General features: G+C 33.4%; 2 protein-coding genes across 2 annotated transcripts; one reads left to right on the forward strand and one right to left on the reverse strand.

The window, feature by feature from the left end:
* Positions 1 to 11,174: 11,174 nt before the first annotated feature.
* Positions 11,175 to 14,974, reverse strand: LOC124930705 (gamma-tubulin complex component 3). The gene is made up of 3 exons (XM_047471048.1): positions 12,540 to 14,974; positions 11,667 to 12,036; positions 11,175 to 11,577 (listed from the first exon to the last, which is right to left on the reverse strand). The coding sequence occupies exons 1-2, from the start codon at positions 14,882 to 14,884 to the stop codon at positions 11,772 to 11,774; spliced, it is 2,610 nt and encodes an 869-aa protein (XP_047327004.1). The 5' UTR covers positions 14,885 to 14,974; the 3' UTR covers positions 11,175 to 11,577; positions 11,667 to 11,771.
* Positions 14,975 to 15,533: 559 nt separating this feature from the next.
* LOC124931722 (probable protein kinase At2g41970) lies at positions 15,534 to 17,756 on the forward strand. The gene is made up of 8 exons (XM_047472251.1): positions 15,534 to 15,597; positions 15,728 to 15,942; positions 16,228 to 16,472; positions 16,556 to 16,682; positions 16,760 to 17,033; positions 17,120 to 17,252; positions 17,329 to 17,415; positions 17,521 to 17,756. Exons 2-8 carry the CDS (start codon positions 15,849 to 15,851, stop codon positions 17,647 to 17,649), a joined length of 1,089 nt encoding a protein of 362 aa, XP_047328207.1. The 5' UTR covers positions 15,534 to 15,597; positions 15,728 to 15,848; the 3' UTR covers positions 17,650 to 17,756.
* The last annotated feature ends 2,530 nt before the right edge of the window (positions 17,757 to 20,286 follow it).

A 20,286-nucleotide genomic window follows, 5' to 3' on the forward strand; every position in this document is an offset into this window, starting at 1 on the left:
GTTACTTCACATCCTCACACTAATGAACGTGTATACATGAAGTGTGTTCTTTTATGAAAGTTGATTTTCAAATACTTGTTCAATTATGTGTTAAATGAATAAATTAAGTGAAATAAACATGAGCCGCATAAATATTCGCTTCAAAGACCTTCTCTTCATAAAATATATATGTGAAGCCTGGAATTTCATGAAAGAAATATGAAGAGAATAAATATTCGCCTATAAGACATATTTTCGATGAAGCGAATACATATTCGCCTCAAATTATTGATAATGTAAAACCACCATCTCATCCATGAGAAGCGGGATGACTTGTCATGTCACTGCAATTACCCCGACATGTACATACCAGTTTCAACATAAAGATCAATTTCATCAGACAACTATGAGGAGAATAAATATTCGACCGAGATACATGGTGAGGTCCAAGCGAACAAATATTCGCCTCAAGATCATGTTTCATTTTCTCAATTTGCATCTAAAGGGATACTTAATATTAGTTGACTTGGGGCGAATAAATATTCGATTGATTTAGGTGTTTGTAATTTTTTAGAAATGAATTAGTGTGGTCATTCATTTGGTATTTCATAAAACTTCGCATGCATACATTCGACCTTATTCTTTGTTTCAAATCCAACGTACATACAATACTATATACATATCATGTTTCACATGAAACTGGAATTCGATAGTTGAGATGACAAAAGAACAGTGAACGGAGTATTGGCGTCCATGCTGAAACTTTCGTCCCATTGTTGAGGAGTTGAGAACTGAGGAGTTGTCGTTGGCATTGCACTTGATGGCTGGAAAGGAATATCAAACTTATTTAAAAGTTTGTTATTATATGAATATTAATAACACAATTATTAGTAAAGAAGGGTAAGTCAGCAATTTCATACCGGAATATGTGATTCACTAGTTATTCTTGTTGATTTTCGTTTTCTTGAGTTCTTCTCCAGTCCACCTTTCCTTCTCTTACCCGACTTTGTTGGCTTCTTAGTTTTCATTCCTTTTGCTTGAACAGGGGCACCCTCGGCAGAACGTGATAAACCGGTTGGTGGAGTTTGCATATTTATACTCTCCTGCAATTTTTTATCCACAAACGTGCACTGGCTCAGCATGATTTCTTTGACATGATTGTAAGTGTCATCTCTTTCGGCTGCCTTGTTAAATAAATGCATGGACAACCCACACAAATCTCTGTATCTTATGTTATGAAGCTCACTCGGATCAACATTAGTACTGTCCACGATTGGATCAGTTCCAAATATTCCATCTTTGGCTGTTCTTGTCCACCTCTTCAATATCAACGCCGGAGGAATCTTCAACACGTCAATGGTTGTGAAAATCTTTAGGATGTGAGCACACAAAATCCCTCCAAATTCAAATTTACAGCAGCTACACTCGATATTCTTATCGTCATTCTTATGAACTGTAACTGTATGAGAGCATCTCCTAGTGTGGGGTGTTACCTTGTATTTTCTGTGTGTGTCGACATCCTCTAACATTTCAACACCACAATCATGCGACATAAACCATTGTTGTTCAAAGCACTTAAAGACCTCTGGGGTGTAAACTTTGCAGGCATCCTTTAAGATCAAAACTGGATAGTTAAGACTAGGTTGGCTGGTAATTGATTTGAAATCAGCCTTCAACACATCATACCTTCTTTCATCGAGTAGTCTTTCAAAGTGTTTGAAAAATTCTAAAAACTTGTGTTTGTAGGAGCAGTACCTTTTCAACATACTGTTCATACTCTCACTTCTCTGTGTTGTCGTCATATCAGCACAAAACATTTGTCGTCCATACACTAATGCCCACTTTCGCCTAATGCTAAACATGCGTTTCAACCAATCGTTGTTTTCAAGCCCGTAGTTTGTCAACATTTGATTCCAAGCTTCAACAAACTCTATCTCTTCTTCAAAATCATATATACACGAAGAAAAATCCTTAGAAAAATCTCTGAAATTATGGAACACCGAGCTAAGATGTATGGCTGCATTTTGAAATATGTGCCAAATACAGAGACGATGATTTGTTTCGGGCCATTGAGACGCCAAGGCCTTAGCCATGGCCGCGTCTTGATCTGTAAGAATGGTTTTTGGTTTTTTCCCATGCATAGCTTTGGTGAAAGTCTCAAACAACCAATCAAAAGTCATCGCAGTTTCATCGTATAATAGAGCTGCTCCAAAAAGAATTGATTGTTTGTGATGATTGACACCTACAAAAAGCGCAACTGGACGACCTTCATTATTCTTCTTGTATGTGGTGTCAAAACTGACCACGTCTCCGAAGTATGAATAATCGGACCGCATGTTGGAATCACACCAAAAAATATTCGTTATCAAATCGTCCGCATCAAGTTGAAAAGCATTATAAAAACCAGGATCATTGGATTGTTTGTTCTGCAAATACTCTAATACACCCCCTGTTTCCCCAAAATTACACTCTCTGGTTCTTTTCGTGCGCAGGTAATTTTTGTAATCCTCAGGAAGAAAACCTAGATTCTCCCTTCCACCGATTTGTTTAGACATTAGAGCATGTGATGACTTAGGAGGAATTCCCACGTTAGTGGCCATCTCGATATGTAAGCCTGCAACTGCAGAAATATTCCTATGGCATCTATACAGGTGAGTTTTCTTTGGACTTGCAAGAGGATGACTATGATCACTAATAAAATTTACCACTTGGAACTTTCCATTGTCTGCACGCTTTATCCTCAATTTCGCTTCACAACAGAACCGAGTCACAGAACGTCTACGTTTCACATAGACATCACGTTTGTCCTTTCCCCGTTCACCCTGTGCACTACAACAAAAAACCCTATCCAGTATTTTACCCTCCTTGTCTACATGTTTTGAACTGCGCCTTATACCAAATCCTATTAGTTTAGCGTATGCTAAGTAGAATACGTAGCCTTCTTCTTCACTCTCAAATTCTCTACCTAAAAGTGGAATTAAGTTGGATTCGATGTCCTCCAAAGGTTGGCCGTTTCCATCGAAATTCAATTGACGACGACAAGTAGCAGATTCGCTGTTCAGTTTGAACAAGTGGAAAATAAAGGTTTGTAGATTATTGGAAAATGAAAACAATATAAGCGAAGAAAGCTTCACTTCAACAGTATGAAGAGTGTAATATTAGGCGAATATAGTTTCGCTTCATAAGATATTATCTCATAATATAGTAGTGAAGAGATCTTCGCTTACATGTGCACTACAAAAATTGGAGAAGTTAAACAATGTTACCTTAAATCAATAATATCATTCTCGTCCATATCATTCTCGATGATACGTATTCCTTCCTGATAATCAAAAAGAACAGAACATTTCATGTCGAGTATTCAAAAAACATAGAAAAGGTTGGGAAGAAAAGTAAAGGAGGTATAGATGACATTCAAAAACATACCATTTTATAATTTAGGAAGATGGATTGATATTATAATGAAGTCTCCGGCGAAGGAGAGGTCGATGGTAGACAATGTAGTATAACTCCGGCGAAGAAATGGTCGTACGGTAGAGAGAGAGAAGAGTACGAAGTTGTCTAGCTTAGCAGCATGGCTTGCTGCATGCAGCATTTAATGAAAAGGTGGCAGGTGTTAGGTGGCGGTGAGGTGACATGTTAAAAAAATTATTTCATTTTAATAATTAAATGACAAAAATTATTATGAAATAAAATTAATAAATCAATCAATCAATCAGTAAGCGAAGATTTCTTCACATTATTGTTTTGACAATTGTTTTACAAATATTATTTTCACAGTAGTTTTAAAAAATATTAATTATTGATCAAATTTATACTTCAAGTTATACAGTATTTGTTAATGTTTCAAGATTTAGTTACATATAAGGCTGATGTTTAAAAAAAAACAATTCGAAGAACAAATAACATAATTCTGAAATCAAATATGACATTGAATTTTCAAGAATGCAAAATATTGAAATATTAAGTAACAAATTAAACCAACACATGTCTATTACAAAAACAAAGGCTGCAAATCACAAGCAGCAATGGATTCTAGCAAGCTGGTGTGAGGAACACCAAACACATCCAAATATGTCTTCAGAGGATTCTCTGCCTCAAATACCCAAACAAGTTCATTAACATCGTGCCGAGACTTGTCGTATACAACTATAGTTTTGTCGTCCTCGGGCTCGACAAATGGATTCTCCATTTCTTTAGTTGTACCTCCTCCAGCAATTACAAACCCCATAAGATCAAGTTTGTAAGCCGGGATGAATTCCCCTGCAAATATGAAGGTGTAACTGTCGAAGAGTTTGGGCAGCTGAAAGAAAATACAATACATTATTAGTAATCATGGACAATTGAATATCATATGGAGGAGGGAATAAGACAAAACTTACATTGTTCAAATAACGCATTCTGCCAGCTCTTGGACCGCCCACAGTCCCATGATTATCTCGCTGCACCTCGTATGGTTCCTCGTCCACGTAACAGTTAAATCTGATTGATGATTTTATCCCTGTATAAAAGCAATAGGTGTTTTTAGTTTCATATATGTGAAAATGAATATTGAGTTAACAGTAAAGGGTTAAGAATAACAGAGTCTCACAATCAATGGTAAGGACCCAACTCCCGTTCAATATGCCCTTCAATACTTTGATAGTGCGACCGCATCCACCATTAGAATCGGTGGATGCTATGACGTGGGTAACATCGTCTCGCCACCTCATTGACACCGTGGCACCACATGTGTTAGCATATTGTTGCATCAAGTGCTGTTTAAGAACAATCATAAATATTTCAGTTAAACAGGATGAAAACTTATACATTATGGAAAAAAAAGGGAGAAATGTAACGAAGAGTACTATCTCTTCACTTGTTAATTGATTTGGGCATAAAATCCAATCTTTGCCAAAGTTTTGGACGGATGTTGAGGCAGCCTGCAAGTGCATGAAAAAAAAAACGGTCTTTGTGAGTATGTAATAGGGTTTCAGGGAAATAATATCACAAAACACAACACTAGATAAGTTTTCCTGAATAACATTGATTTACAGTCAAGGTAACATTTTGAGAGTAGGGTTTCCTAAAGATTAAAGAGACAACAACATCACATAACAGAATCTAGTGTAGTAGTTCCATAATCCTAAATATTAAAAGCTACTAGTCAGGAATACGTACCATTGTGGAGTCGTGAAGATGTGGATTCAGGTTCGGTCGACGGGGAGCCGGTTACGAATCGCCGTGAAAAGGAGGCAGGAAGAGAGAGAGATGAATCGGGCGGAACTGATAATAAAATAATCATATTAGGGGGTATATATATTCATGTAATCGGGGCGAACATGTCTTCTTTCGAAAAGCGACTATTCATTCCGTGTAACATGACACAGGGACCAGGGGCGAACATGTCTTCTTTCGAAAAGCGACTATTCATTCCGTGTAACATGACACAGGGACCAGGGGCGAATAAGTATTCTCTCGAGAAGCGACTATTCAATCCATTTTACATGGAAAATGGTCTAGGCGAACAAATGTTCTTTTCCAGCGAAAAAATTTAAATAAATAAAAAAAAGTAATGAATTAATTGAAGCAAATATACATTCGCTCATGAAGGTCTCCAGACATAAAAAATGAAATAAAAAAAAATAGGAAAAAAAAAATATCCGGTAATCGAGGCGAAGATTTGTTCGGTTGCTGCATGTCATCTTCAATTAATTGAATTAATATTTAATAAACGGGAATATAAAATCCATGTCATTTTGGTCTTCACATAAACGGGTAAGTGTCTTTACATGGTAGTCAAGCGGTCTTCTCATGGGTGGGTAGGGGGGTTTTACATGAGGTTTTTATTAGAATGAATTGAAGCAAATATACCTTCGCTCCAGAGAGTCTCCAGGCAAAACAAATGAAATAAAAAAAATAGGAAAAATAAAATAGCCGGTAATCGAGGCGAAGATTAATTCGTTTGCTGCATGTCATCTTCAATTAATTGAATTAATATTCAATAAACGGGAATATAAAATCCATGTCATTTTGGTCTTCACATAAACGGGTAAGTGTCTTTACATGGTAGTCAAGCAGTCTTCTCATGGGTGGGTACGGGGGTTTTACATGAGGTTTTTATTAGAATGAATTGAAGCAAATATATCTTCGCTCCAGAGAGTCTCGAGGCAAAAAAAATGAAATAAAAAAAAATAGGAAAAAAAAATAGCCGGTAAGCGAGGCGAAGATTTGTTCGGTTGCTGCATGTCATCTTCAATTAATTGAATTAATATTTTATAAACGGAAATATAAAATCCATGTCATTTTGGTATTCACATAAACGGGTAAGTGTCTTTACATGGTATTCAAGCAGTCTTTACATGTGTGGGTAGGGGAGTTTTACATGGGGGTTTTATTAAAATTAATTGAAGCAAATATATCTTCGCTCCAGAGAGTCTCGAGGTAAAAAAAAATTAAATAAAAAAAGTAAATAAAAAATCCAAGAAAATAAAAGATTGAATTACTTGAAGCGAATATTATATCGCTGCCTGTGTTATTTAATAAATTAAATTAATATTTAATAAACGTAAAGAAAATCTGACTGTCAATTCGGTCTTTACATGGAAGTGTAAGTGTATTTTCATGAACGGCAGGCGTTCTTCTCATGGGTGGGTATGCGGGGTTTACATGAGGGTCATGGCAACGAGCGTGTAGATCAGAGCGAAGATATCTTATTTGGGTATCATATGAATATTATATTATTTCCTGGCGTTAACGGGCGCTTCCGTTAACGGCGTCTCGTGTGAACCCGGGCCTAAACCCGGCTTCCGGATTCTCCCTCCCTCCTTCTCCTGCCCAGATTGATTTATTATTAAATTAATAATGCTGCAATCTGATTGGTCCGCCACAGGGGAACACGGCAATCGGTAGCAGAAGATCTGAACTGATACAATTGGCCATTTGTCCCTTTGTGATGCGAAAGTATGTTTTTCTCAAATACTTTAAAATATAATTGTTTGAGTTTTAAATAATTATAAAACAATACAATTTATATGATATTATATTACTTTTAAAATTTAAGCATATTATTCATAAACCAATAAAAATAAAAATAAAAATAAGTGGATATTACTCTAGTCATCCCCACTTCACTTATCTTTACATGAATACTTATTCTTAGTCATATTGGGTTAGTTTCATTCCATTTATTCTTAGCTTATTGATGACAATTTAATCAGCTTATTTTTAGATATTTTCAGATACATTTAATATAATTTTAACTTATTTAATTGTTAAGCTTAAGTAGGTTTGATTCAGCTTATTTTTTTATATATTTATAATATTATTTAATAATTAATATTATATATATATATATAATGTTATATATATTTATTAATTTAACTTTAAATATTAATAGATGATTTAAATTAAAAAATAATATATATTTCAAAATAAATTATATTAATATATTAATTTTTATAAGTTTTTTTTAATATATAATTTTAAATATTAATAAATAACTTAAATTAAAAAAATAATATATTCTAAAATAAATGACATGAATAAAAAAAACAATTTATTATTATTATATATATTTTTCACATTTCCACGCTCTACCTCCGATCTAATCTTTTTCATATATTTTTGAGTTCTCTCACCCTATTCGTATTATCATTCATTTCAATTGTAATTAAATACTTCTAAATAATTAAGGCTAGTTTAATTTATAAAATTATAATTATAAATAAAAAAATTATAATATATTTATATTTTATATTTTGTTTAATTATTTTATATATTAAGATACATATATTATTAATAATAAATAAAAATATATTTAAATGTATGTTTTTTATTATAATAATTTTATATAAATATATAAAAATATTATAAATATATTGAATAAATGAAAGAATGAATAAAATGATTAGAGAGATTAAATTGATGAAGGAGAATGAATAAAATGATTAAAAATGAATGAAATAGATAAAAGAGAATGAAAGAGAAAAAACGTTGAGATTATAATCTTAAATACTGAGGAGGGAGGTAGAGAGAAATTTTAGTTTAAACGTGCTTGATTATAATTTTTTGCGTGAGTTTATTACGCAAAGTTGCTGTATCAACTTATTATGCAGATGCCAATAAGCTGCTTATAAACGCTAAATCAAACATGCCATTATTTTCAATATTAGAAGTTAATGTAATTTTATATTTATTATTTTTACTTTTACTTTAATTTTATTCTGATTTCTATTACTAATACAATTAATAAAGACTTATTAATTTTGGTTCATTCTATGTTTTTTAAGTTTAAATATACTATTATTAATATAAATATTAACAGGATAAATAAATAAAATTGATAAAGGATTTAGTTAAAATAAATTAGTTAAAGGAATACAGAATGGAAATAGTAAATTATTTTGCGCGTGGACCCCACAACTAATAGATCTTCCTTTTTCCAAAACACAACACATACATAAATTCTCTCACACACATACATACATTCTCTCACACACACATGAATACACAGCTCACCTCACCTCACCGTACAGAATATTTTGTACGTGTCAAGACTTCAGCTTTTTATTGACTTAATTCAATGTTTAAATTTTACATATAAATAATATTATCTTTTTTAAATATAGTTAGAGGGGTTCGAACCACAAATATCAATTTATTTATTTTTGTAAGGAGTCATTATTTTATTATTATTATTATTATTTAAATGGAAAATTATAATAAAGAATAATTATATTTGATAAAATAATACAAACATATTATATGAGAAAATGAAAACAGTATACAAAATATAAAAATAAAAACACGGTCACTCAACAAATGGACGTATTTAAGAACACGATGAGTTGAGTGGGAGGTAGGCATAATAAAAATTTGGGGTGAATTTTAAAAAAAATAAAGAGAAATTGTAGATAAAGTGAATACATAAAGATAATTTTTGCTAATTTTTTAAAAATAGATAAATAAATATTAAACTAAATTAAATTTTTTAAAAGTTTAAGGGATAATTTCGCAATTTTTCGATTTTTTTTTTAATTTTATTTTCGGGGTGGGTTGCCCTGCATATATCCGCCTGACTCAACATGTTTTTGATGTCTTAGATTTTCGATAATGTTCATTAGCTCACGGATCGAATCTACCTCCTTTTTAAAATCTCATACATATCGAACGTCGGTCATTAAAAGTTCGACGATTCTTTTTGGCCTGTAGTGCATAACAGATTGAGATGGTTACTCACGTATCGTAGTCTAAATTCAACTTTTTTTTATTAACTATTCAAAGACTAGTAAATCTCAATTATATTTTATGTTTATTTTGAAATTATAGAGTAATGCTATTGTTTTAATTGAATACATTTTTTGTTTTGAGTCGAATATGAATTTTTTTAATCAAATATCTATGTAATACTCTCAATCACTTAAAGTAGATCAGATCTTAACTTAAGTCTACATACAGAATTAATGACCATTTGCATATTATTAAAACAAAATTTTCAAACTATAAATGTGTATTTTCATGAATTAATTATTGTAATTTGTAATATACTTTTTTAGAATTTTACTCTTTCTAAAATAAAAAATACTGTATAAATAACTTCAGATCTACTACTACTCTTGTTCACATAAGTGACCCATACGCTACAAGAGTCAGAGATGTTGCACTACAAATAAAAAACATATAAATTTCTGAAGAACTCATAAATAAACTCACAAGTATTTATCATCAAATAAATAAACTATGAAATCTCCTTATATCATTTTTAATAAGGCTTCTTTATATATTGATAAATGTGAATATTGTATTTAATTGTTGAATAAATAATGAATAAAAATGAGCGTTCTCAGATGGAAGCATCTGGGCACTATAATCGGAATCAGATCTCGTTCGGTCCTATTTCATAATTATTTATTAACACATTAATATTTTTATTCTCTTCAAAATAATGATAAATTTAATTAATATTATAACATATAATTAAACACAACTTTAATAATTTTTAAAATTAAAATAAGAAACACTAAAATAATATAGTAACTTGTGTTAATTATATGGATCAATAATTTAATTTGGAGTTATCAATGTTAATGTACGGTCACAATCGTCATTATTTATGAGTTGATTTTAATTGCAATATGTGGCACAAAATTCACACTTGTTCTTATTCTCTATTCCCACTTACTATGCCAGAATGTGAGCTGTGACCAATCAACAAATTTAGTCCTCATATTTTTAACAATATATATAATTATTCCAATCTAATAATTTTCTCAGCCGACAACTCACAACGCTCAATAATATATATAAAACCTGATTTATAATTACAAATTTAAAAATTATATTAAAATTAGGGGACATTTTTCTTTAATTATGGTTGGAAATTGTCACATTAATATTAAATACTCTTAGACATTTAGACCTAATTTGATCGTGGGAGGTTTTTTCTTTATTGTTTTTAAATATTTTAAAAATTCTATCATTCTAACCATCCAACAGTTAAAATACTAAAATATTTATACTATATATTTATTAAATTTAAATTTTAAATACAAAACTTTTTAATAAATAAATCAATTAAAACCCCCAATAATTTGTCTTTTATCAAACAAGTTATATATTTTTTTTACAAAACTAAACAAATAATATTATCAAATAAGTTTTCATAATTATTTGGGAGAAAGAAAAAGAACACCGACATAAGTCATAACCCACAAATATAATAAATAATTTATTTGAATTTGACTTCAACAAACAGTCAGCAAAAGATGACTCAATGCATGTGAAATTTACCCAGTTTAGGTTATGTGGGAGCACTTCAGTTTGCAGTTAAACTGAAAAAAACAGTAAATAAATTTTTTTTTTTGAAGTGAATTCCAAAACAGGTCAATTATTTACTGTCACTAAGTAGTGTGGTGAAAGAGTAAAAGACACAATTGAGAGTATTGGGGCCCATGATATACCTAATTAGCTTTCTGTATGTAGTCAAATGATGCACATGACATTATTGATCACAAAGAGCTTGCATCTCTCTCAAGTCTCATCCCCCTTTTGGTTCTAAAAGATGCTTCATGCTCACCCAATATTTTAATCAATATACACTAAAGCAAACCAAAAGAAACCAAATTAGCACAGAGATAAAGCCATGTTAATAATGTCACTTTCCTTTAATTATACAAAAATAATCTATCACTTAGCACATACATTAGAAACAGGAATTCAAATGAAATTGAATAGTTACCACATAATCAGAATCCTTTTTGTATGGGCCAGACAACTCTTATTGATCAGGGGGACTAGAGAAAAATGTGTCTGCCTGGAAAAAAAGTACATCAAATAAACCATGTATTTGGCTCTATTCCCAGGGGGTGGTGGTAACCCTTCCACACATCTCAATAAAGATTCCAGAATAGTAATGAACAATTGATGATACATATACAGGCTCAAGACAACCAAATGGGGAAAATAAATGAAAAGCAATAGGACTTTCATCATTGGATGATCAAACAGAATACATATCGTGTAGATACTTATATAAGCATGCTGACCTAACCACATTCAATCAAATCTAAAACCCTCTTCTAACACACCATCCGAAGAAAACAGACTGACTGCTACATCCTGGAGATTAAAACACGAGTCAGTCACTCAGTCAAACACACACATAAAATACATGTCTAGTAATTGCAAGACCGAGAATATTGCCATACCTATAAGAAATCAATAAATGATTGCTGGCGCAAGGTCCACCCCATCAGGTTCTATGTCCAATAGAGTTAACTAACAGTCATAAAAATCTCAGTTGAAGTTGAATTTTAACTATTTTCAGGGCGTATCCGACTGTAAAACTCAGTGAAATCAAACCGGAAAAGAAGAAACTTTAGGTCAATATGTTGCTGTAAAGGCAACTGTGAGATGAACTCATTAAGAAGCAAAGAGTACTCCTTGCCAATTATGTCTATGTCGTGCTCTGCTTTCTTTAAGAATTCTATTGCGCGCTGGGTCAAAGCCTTCCGCCCTTCACTTATCCAAGATCCAGGTTTTGAAGTTTTATTCTTGTCTCGAGAGGACTCCATGGTTCTGCAAACACATTATATCTTGTGAGATTTTTTATTTCTTTTTACAAGAACACATTTTTATTTATTTTCTGGGAGGTTAGCATAGTACTTTCAGTGATATAAACTATCCAATTAAGGTCCTTTAAGTGAAAAATGAACCTAGACCTTAGCCTGTTAGTTCAAGACTCTTACCACTTAGAGTTACCCTCAATCCTCAATGGGTTTCCTGTTAGAGGTTCGTTTGATTTATGATTTTTTACTCAAAACCCAACCATTCTATCATATTTCATTTTAACCATCAAATCATCAACCAAAATACCTTTATTTTTATAAATTTCAAATACAAAAGGACATTATAATAATTCAACAAATTAAAAACCCAAATAACCTACTTTTTCATAAAACAAGATTTTTGGTAAGAACCCAATAAACCCCCCCAAATAACCAATATCAAACAAGCCCTTAGTTAACCACCATATAACATGTTCTAACAAACTGAGACATTAATGAAGGGTATAAAGTTACCTTGCTTGGTACTCATGAATAGCCTCGTATAAGCGATCCGCATGGCTCCTAAACCGCAAAACAAGATCAAATAAAACAAAGAGCGTATTATAAAGAGCTTGAGATCGATCTCCAAGTAGAGACTTCTCCACAATGGAATGAAGATATTTATCATGTGCTGCAAGTAGGTCATCAAGATCTTTAGCTGCTTCCATTTCATCTGTGAATTGAGACCACGATACTTCCAAGACCTCAAACATGATATAATACTGCAAATTTGTAACGAAATGGTTCATTTCATCCCACAAAACCTGACATTTTCTTGATGTCAGTAATAATTGCGCTCTGACAGATTGCTGCAGTTTAAAATGAGCACTGGTAGAATTTGGTTTCATCATCTTCCAGGTCCCTATAAGTGCATGCTCCACACGTCTAAGCTTCCATAAAAAATTGAATATTCTTAAGTATCTTTCCATGACAGACTCTGTAAAAACAGTATTGAGTGGAATTCTCGTGTCATATTCCAGTGAAAAAACATCCCATCCTCTGTCTCCACTGTTATGAGGCATCATTTTAACTTTCAACCTATCGAGTATATCAGAATCATCATACTGAGCATTAGAAGACCTAATTGCAGTTTCCAGCAATCCGGCAAGTTTGAATGAGCTAATAGTGTTAGCAGGCTCAGATAATTCCGGTCCCACAATGTCCATGAGATACTGCACGAAATCACCCTGCCCAAGTAGTAAATACCTCTTTATTGCGAGGCAATGGTCTTTGAACTTGTACCGCTTGTAAATTACCTCCATTAAATGTTTATCAATTCTCTTTGCTGCTTCAGCAACCAAAGATTCAAGTGCATCTGTTTCACCATATCCGAGACCACCTCTTGTAGTCGTCGTACCAGCAGCAGCAGCAGCTTCTGTTGCTGCATCGGCCCAACCACGATCTTCACAGCAAACTCTAAGGAAGTTTATGGACTTCCCTGTTCTCAAAATGCGTTGCGCTAGTGTTTGTGATATGAAAGAAGGAAGCATTCCAGAATGAAGACGGTAGCCTTCCCTCCATAGCGACTCAGCCTTCACAGATTGACCTAAAATGAAGAATTCAGAGAAAATATCTTCAAGTTCTCCTTCCAAAACCCAAGTTCTAACCATTTCAAAAAGAGGAGAACTGACTCTACGAAGTAATCTCCTCAGGAAGTCATGCACAGTAGGATCACCATGTTGTGCTTGCAAATGAATGGACCCAACCATTGCTCCACCCCTTAAAACCTTACAACCATCAACAAGAAGAGCCATTAGACGCATTTTGACCATCGGTTCAGCCAGCCAAACTGACAATCTCCTCAAGGAAATATAGTTTCCCGAGGTTGCAGTTTCAGAAACTAGTGGAAGAGGATTCATTGCTTGTTCTTCGAGGATAGCTAACAACTTATAGTACTCTGAGAGCTCATCCTGCAATGCTGCACAAAAGGCTTGCCCTACAGTCCCAACATCTTCTGCTGGAAATTTATCCATGCTTTCTGAAATATATCCCCTGACTTTCCTAAACAACCATCCAAGTTCACAAAGTTTCAAAACCATCGTCTTCTTGGCCCTTGGTAGCCTGATGTTATCTGGCAACACATAACCATCAAGATCCTTATCATATTTCACAACCTTCCCGTCAATTCCTTGACAAGCATATAATATATCTCTAACCAAAACCTCTTCAGAAATCTCATTAACTTCTTTTACAAAAATCGAAAACTCCCTGTAAGCCAAATCACGGATATTTTCAGGATCTTTAGCAACCAGTAATACACCACCATCCTTACTCTTACCAATACTCCGCGGAACCCTGGAACTGGTGTTATCCACGACACTGAGTGATCGTGAATCGTCATTTCTTTCAGAATTTAATAAGGATGGTAGGCCACCAGACACCGCCGAACCGAAGGAAATGGAAGAACTGGCACGACCATTCTTGTTTTTACGATCCTCGGAAATAACTTTGAGCATATACAGCACAGCCCACTTGTTGTTTATACTCCCGGGGCCGGATTTTGAGGAGAATTTAGAGTAGAGATCGGCAAAACTTAGGGCATCGGATGATTTACCTTGGGTTGCGAGATGGCGTTTGATAGATTCGGCCATGGATGCCTCGTCGGCGGAGATTGATGGCGTAATCCTACTGTAGAGAATGCGAATAGCATACTTGTGAGCTTGTTGAATAGTTTGGATCTGAACATTGCCTGTAGCGGCGCCAAAATTACTAGGAGTTGAGTTGGAGGGAATCTGCGAAGAAGATGACTGAGCGCGGGTGGTGAGCAGTCTCTTTATTAGCTCTTTGACAAGTTCCTTGACCCTCTGGTCGTCTTCCATGGCGAAATCGAGCGAACACAGTAGAAGAGAAAGAAAGAAGGGTTTTTCGAAATAGACAGGACAATAACATATGAGAGGAGAGAGAAAGAAAGAAAGGTGATTCATAGGAGTGGGGTCTTTTTTGGGATTTTATTCTTTCTCTTTACTAATTTTGCTATTGGGCGCGGAAATGCACTATATTTTCAAATTTATTTTTCAAATAATTATAATTTTTTTTTATAATTATTTAAAAAAAATATATATTTTTGAATTAAAGGCATGACACTCACAATTATGATGAAATCGAAAACATGCTAGTTTCTTAAGTCGACTCTTACCAATGAAAACTACCTTAACTTGACGGGTCTATATATATATATATATATTTAATGAATAGAATATAATTTAAATATTATTATTTAAAAAATAATTGAATAATAAAATGTTTGAATTATTGTAAGGAGTGTAACGATATAAAGTTCATAATTGTGACGTTGAGAAGAGTCTTTGCTGGATTCTTTTGTTTTAGCGGTTAAAATACTTTCATAGCGAATTTCCCGCCAAATGAGGAAGATCATGATCCCTTCAATCAGATGGACAGAGAAAGATGAAAGAAAGGGAGAGCCAAATTAGCAATAATTCATTCCCTGTCTTCTTTTCCTTTCTCTTCTTTCTCTCGCCTCATCTTCCATCGGTATGAATCTCTTCTTTCTGCACAAGGCATTTCGATGAAGGTACGCCCCTGCGATTCATTTGTTTTATGATTAGTTTCATTTGTTGATTGCATCTTCGAATTTGGAACAGACAAACGATATTAATATGTTCGATGATTCTTCTTCTGGGTTCTAATTGGCTTCATTTCAGGACTTATAAGACGACTATAACATGCTCGGGAATTGGTACCTGACAAATTTATCCATCCGGGTTGATTATTTTTTGTTCTATCGTGTTTATCTCTCAAGGCTGACATAAAAGAAATCGAACAATGTCGTGTTGTGGAGGTGGGGAGGAAGAACTTGCTGGACCACCTGCGAACCAATATGCAGCCCCCTATAAAGGGGGAAATGCATATGGTAGTGGTAATGCAATTCTTTTTCTCTTTTGTCTTAATGCAAAATCAAAATGATGATGTCTTTGGTTGGTTATATTTGCAATATGTGGTGCAATTCCTTTTTCTCTTTGCTTTGTCTTTAATATTTCGCCTATGGATTTTTTTGTTATTAATGCAATATCAAAATGCGGTTTTTCTTTGGTTGGTTATATTTTGCAAGACTTTGGATTCTCAATCTGCATTGAGACAGATGAAGATACGTGATTAGTGTAGTTTTAATTGCTGCGTACTTGATACTTATGCGATGGAACAGGAGAACCAAGGAGTTCAAATCCAGCAAGAAGTGGTGTCCCACAAAAAGTTTTGCCCATTGATGTACCGGCTATGCAATTGAGTGAGCTGAATAGGTTGACTGGTAACTTTGGACCCAAGGCTTTGATTGGGGAAGGTTCATACGGTAGGGTTTATAACGCAACTTTACAAGATGAACAGCAGGTAGCCATAAAGAAGCTGGATACAAGTGCATCAACAGAGCCCGATAATGATTTTTCAAATCAGGTTAATCGATTTAATCTCTTGGGGGGAGGAGGGGGATAAGCTATAGCGGTATAACATTTCCTTTGTATTTGATGAATTTACAGTTATCAGTAGTTTCGAGGCTTAAGCATGAACACTTTGTGGGTTTGCTGGGTTATTGTTTGGAAGAAGACAACCGAATTATGGTATATGAGTATGCCATAATGGGCTCTTTGCATGATATATTACATGGTAAAATTAAAAGCAACCATTGGTTTCATTTTCATTTGTGGTTGCATTTGTTGCTGTAATGAAAATATGGAATGCAGGAAGGAAGGGTGTACAGGGGTCTGAGCCTGGTCCGGTTCTGGCCTGGAGTCAAAGAGTGAAAATAGCTTATGGAGCAGCCAGAGGCCTTGAATATTTGCATGAAAAGGTGCAGCCTGCCATTGTTCACCGTGATGTTAGATCCAGCAATGTTCTCCTGTTCGAAGATTTCTTGTCAAAGTTAGCCGATTTCAACTTGACAAACCAGTCTTCGGACACTGCAGCTCGACTACATTCCACAAGAGTGTTGGGAACTTTTGGTTACCATGCTCCAGAGTAAGATTGAAAACTGATTTCATCACTTTTTTAGGACTAAACAATAATGTATATAAAATTCAGTAAATATTATTTCCTTGATTTAGGTATGCAATGACGGGGCAAATAACTCAGAAAAGTGATGTGTATAGTTTTGGAGTGGTTCTTCTAGAACTCTTAACTGGAAGGAAACCTGTAGATCATACAATGCCCAAGGGGCAACAGAGTCTGGTTACTTGGGTATGATCCATTTTTTAAACTATATTATAAACTACATCAAAATATCTTAAAAACTTGATAATAAAAAAATTGACAGGCAACTCCTCGACTAAGTGAAGATAAAGTAAAGCAATGCATAGACCCCAAGCTAGGTGATGATTACCCACCAAAAGCAATTGCTAAGGTAACTTTATTTTTTTATTGCTTCTGAGATATCAACAGCTTGTAATAAGAATATTGATGAATCAAATTTCAATTGTTTATATCTTTTGTTATATTGTGTCTCTAGATGGCAGCAGTTGCAGCACTGTGTGTTCAATATGAAGCAGACTTCAGGCCAAACATGACGATTGTGGTGAAGGCTCTCCAGCCGCTTCTCAATGCAAAACCGGCAGCAGCTGCAGAGCCTCGCGTATAGAGACAGACTCAATTATTCATGTTGTTGTTGATGAAGAAGATGATGATGAGCTGGGTAAGAAGGTGTACTTGCTAGGATGAAGACCTTAATATGTTAGTATAATTTTAATTGTAATCTTGAACTATAATGCCAGAATAGAGAGTAGGAAACTCCAACAATTAGTTCTATATATAATTGTTTGCATATATTTGTTGTACCACATTTATATATATGTTTATATATTTGTTGTATATATGTTAAAATATCATTTTATCATTTCCAGGTCTTTTATTTACCAAGTCTTTGGTTTGATTTAGGAGAAGTTGTGACCATCCTTTAGTCTCCATTCACAAAGCACACAAGATGATTCAGTGAGAGTTTGAATTTTAATTTAACAAAGACTTTTTTCACAAACTTATATTTATCATTAATACACATTTTCATACTTTCATGTCATAATATATGATTAAATACATGATATATATTTTATATATATATTTAATCTCTTAAAATTTAGAATTTAAATTATAAGAGTTTATTTTAGAAACAAAATTAATTTTATAAATTATTATTAAATAATAATATTATCATTATTCGATTTCTTAAAACTAAAATAGAATTTATATATATATATAAAACCATTAAGAATTGTTATTTAATTTAAAAATTAATTAAAATATTCAACAAGTTTATTATTATTTATAAAATATAAACATAATAATATAAATTTGAGTTAAATTGGGGTGGACTTGAAATTTTGTGTACTAGATTTATAGAAAGAAATAAATATTGGGAAGAATGTCAATTTTATTTATAAAATTGGATGGATGTATCAAATTTGTTTATTAAGTTGTAAAATTCTATCTATGTATACAAACTTGTCAAAAAGTGTCAAATTTATTAAATTTGACAGATTTCTCTAACGACGTTAAAATATAGTTCTGCTGTCAATGACGTGTCATATCCACGTATTATTTTTATATATATTATTTTTATAATCAAATCTTCCAATTCAAACGGACCTTATCATTAAAAAAATAAAACTAAATAAAATTAAAAACAACTTCATCTCTCAATGCATCTGCATCTAACACCCGATAATACAAATCCGGCAACAACTCCGACAACTAACACCAGCAACCCCATCTGCAATAGATTTCGTTAGAGATTATAAATTCTTCGAGATTATTTTTCTCTTCCTCCTTCATAGCCATCTTCAACACTTTCTCCCGCTCCTTCGAAAGCATATTCAAGTTCGAGAACAACTCCTCGACGTTGCCACTTCCCCAATCCGACACAAATGCTGCCGGAATCATCCCTCCCCTTTGCTTTCTCTTCTTCGACGACTAATCATTCTTCGGGGAGCACCAGAAGCAACCCATTTTCTTAGGTAGTGAAGGAGACGATGAAGACTCATACAGATTCCATGAATACGAAGGAAAATTATTGATCTAGATTTTGCGTTGCTTAGGTTTCCTTCATTAGCGAGAGATTTTCCTTTACAGCCAATGAACTCGATGAATTAGATAGCGAAGAAACATACCCATTTTCCAGCTCTGGCCTCTTGTTCTTTTCTTCATCATCATTTGACTAATAAATAGATCTTCCCATATACTTCGTTGAAGGAAGCTTGAAATTTGAATCGTAAGAAGGGGCTGAGAACGATTTGAGTTTACGAAAGCGATGTTGGAATTAAACTAATTCCATTAATTAAATGGAAATGATATTTGGGCTAATGAAATTCACACCAAATTCAAATGTGAATTAAGTGTGAAATTAATCCAAATAAAATTCACATGAAATTCAAATGTGAATTAAGTGTGAAATTAATCCAAATGAAATTCACATGAAATTCAAATGTGAATTAAAGTGAAATTCACATGAAATTCAAATGTAAATTAAGGTGAAATTTCATCCAAATAAAATTCACATCAAATTCATTGTGAATTAAATTTGTTAATTGTTACAATTAACATAAATGTCTTGAATGAGGCAATTAACAAATGATGTTAATTGTCATTGTAACTACAAAATATTTATTGTAGGATGTAACTTGCAAAGATGATGAAAAGGCAAGCAACGATAACCGTTGGATGAATGGATGATGGATTAGTGACCGTTGAATTAAAGAATTGATTATGAGTTTAATTTTCAACTATAAATATCCCTTCACATTGTATTCCTCTCCACACATTATCTTATCATTTCTCTCTCTAGAATTCTAAAGTCTTTCCTTGTTCTTGTGAGTTTTCTTGTGAGTGTTCTTGTGAGCGTTCTTCGAGTTTCTTGACTCGATCATTTCTGTGCGAAACCCGGTGATTGTGATTCAGGTACTTTTGTCTAGTTCGCTGTTGTAGTGGTTTTTCTGTGCTAAATCATTGCAGGTTCCGTTGTACCCTGGGAAGCAGCCACCGACGAAACTCTCCAGCACAAACGGGAGACGGTGAAACTGTTTTAAGGGAACTGTGTTTCACAGGCCTCGGAGCAAACGAGAAGACATTTTTTCATCTAATTACATAATCTATTGTATCTGTTATATTATCCTTTTATTGTATTCATATATTATTTACGTGTAATTTTTTTACGAGATAATATTACCAACAATCTTAAAACAGTAGAAAATATTACTTATTTCAGATTCTTACACGTTTCTGGTTT

This window comes from Impatiens glandulifera, chromosome 3 (genome assembly GCF_907164915.1).
Source record: "Impatiens glandulifera chromosome 3, dImpGla2.1, whole genome shotgun sequence".
Taxonomy (NCBI): Eukaryota; Viridiplantae; Streptophyta; class Magnoliopsida; order Ericales; family Balsaminaceae; genus Impatiens; species Impatiens glandulifera.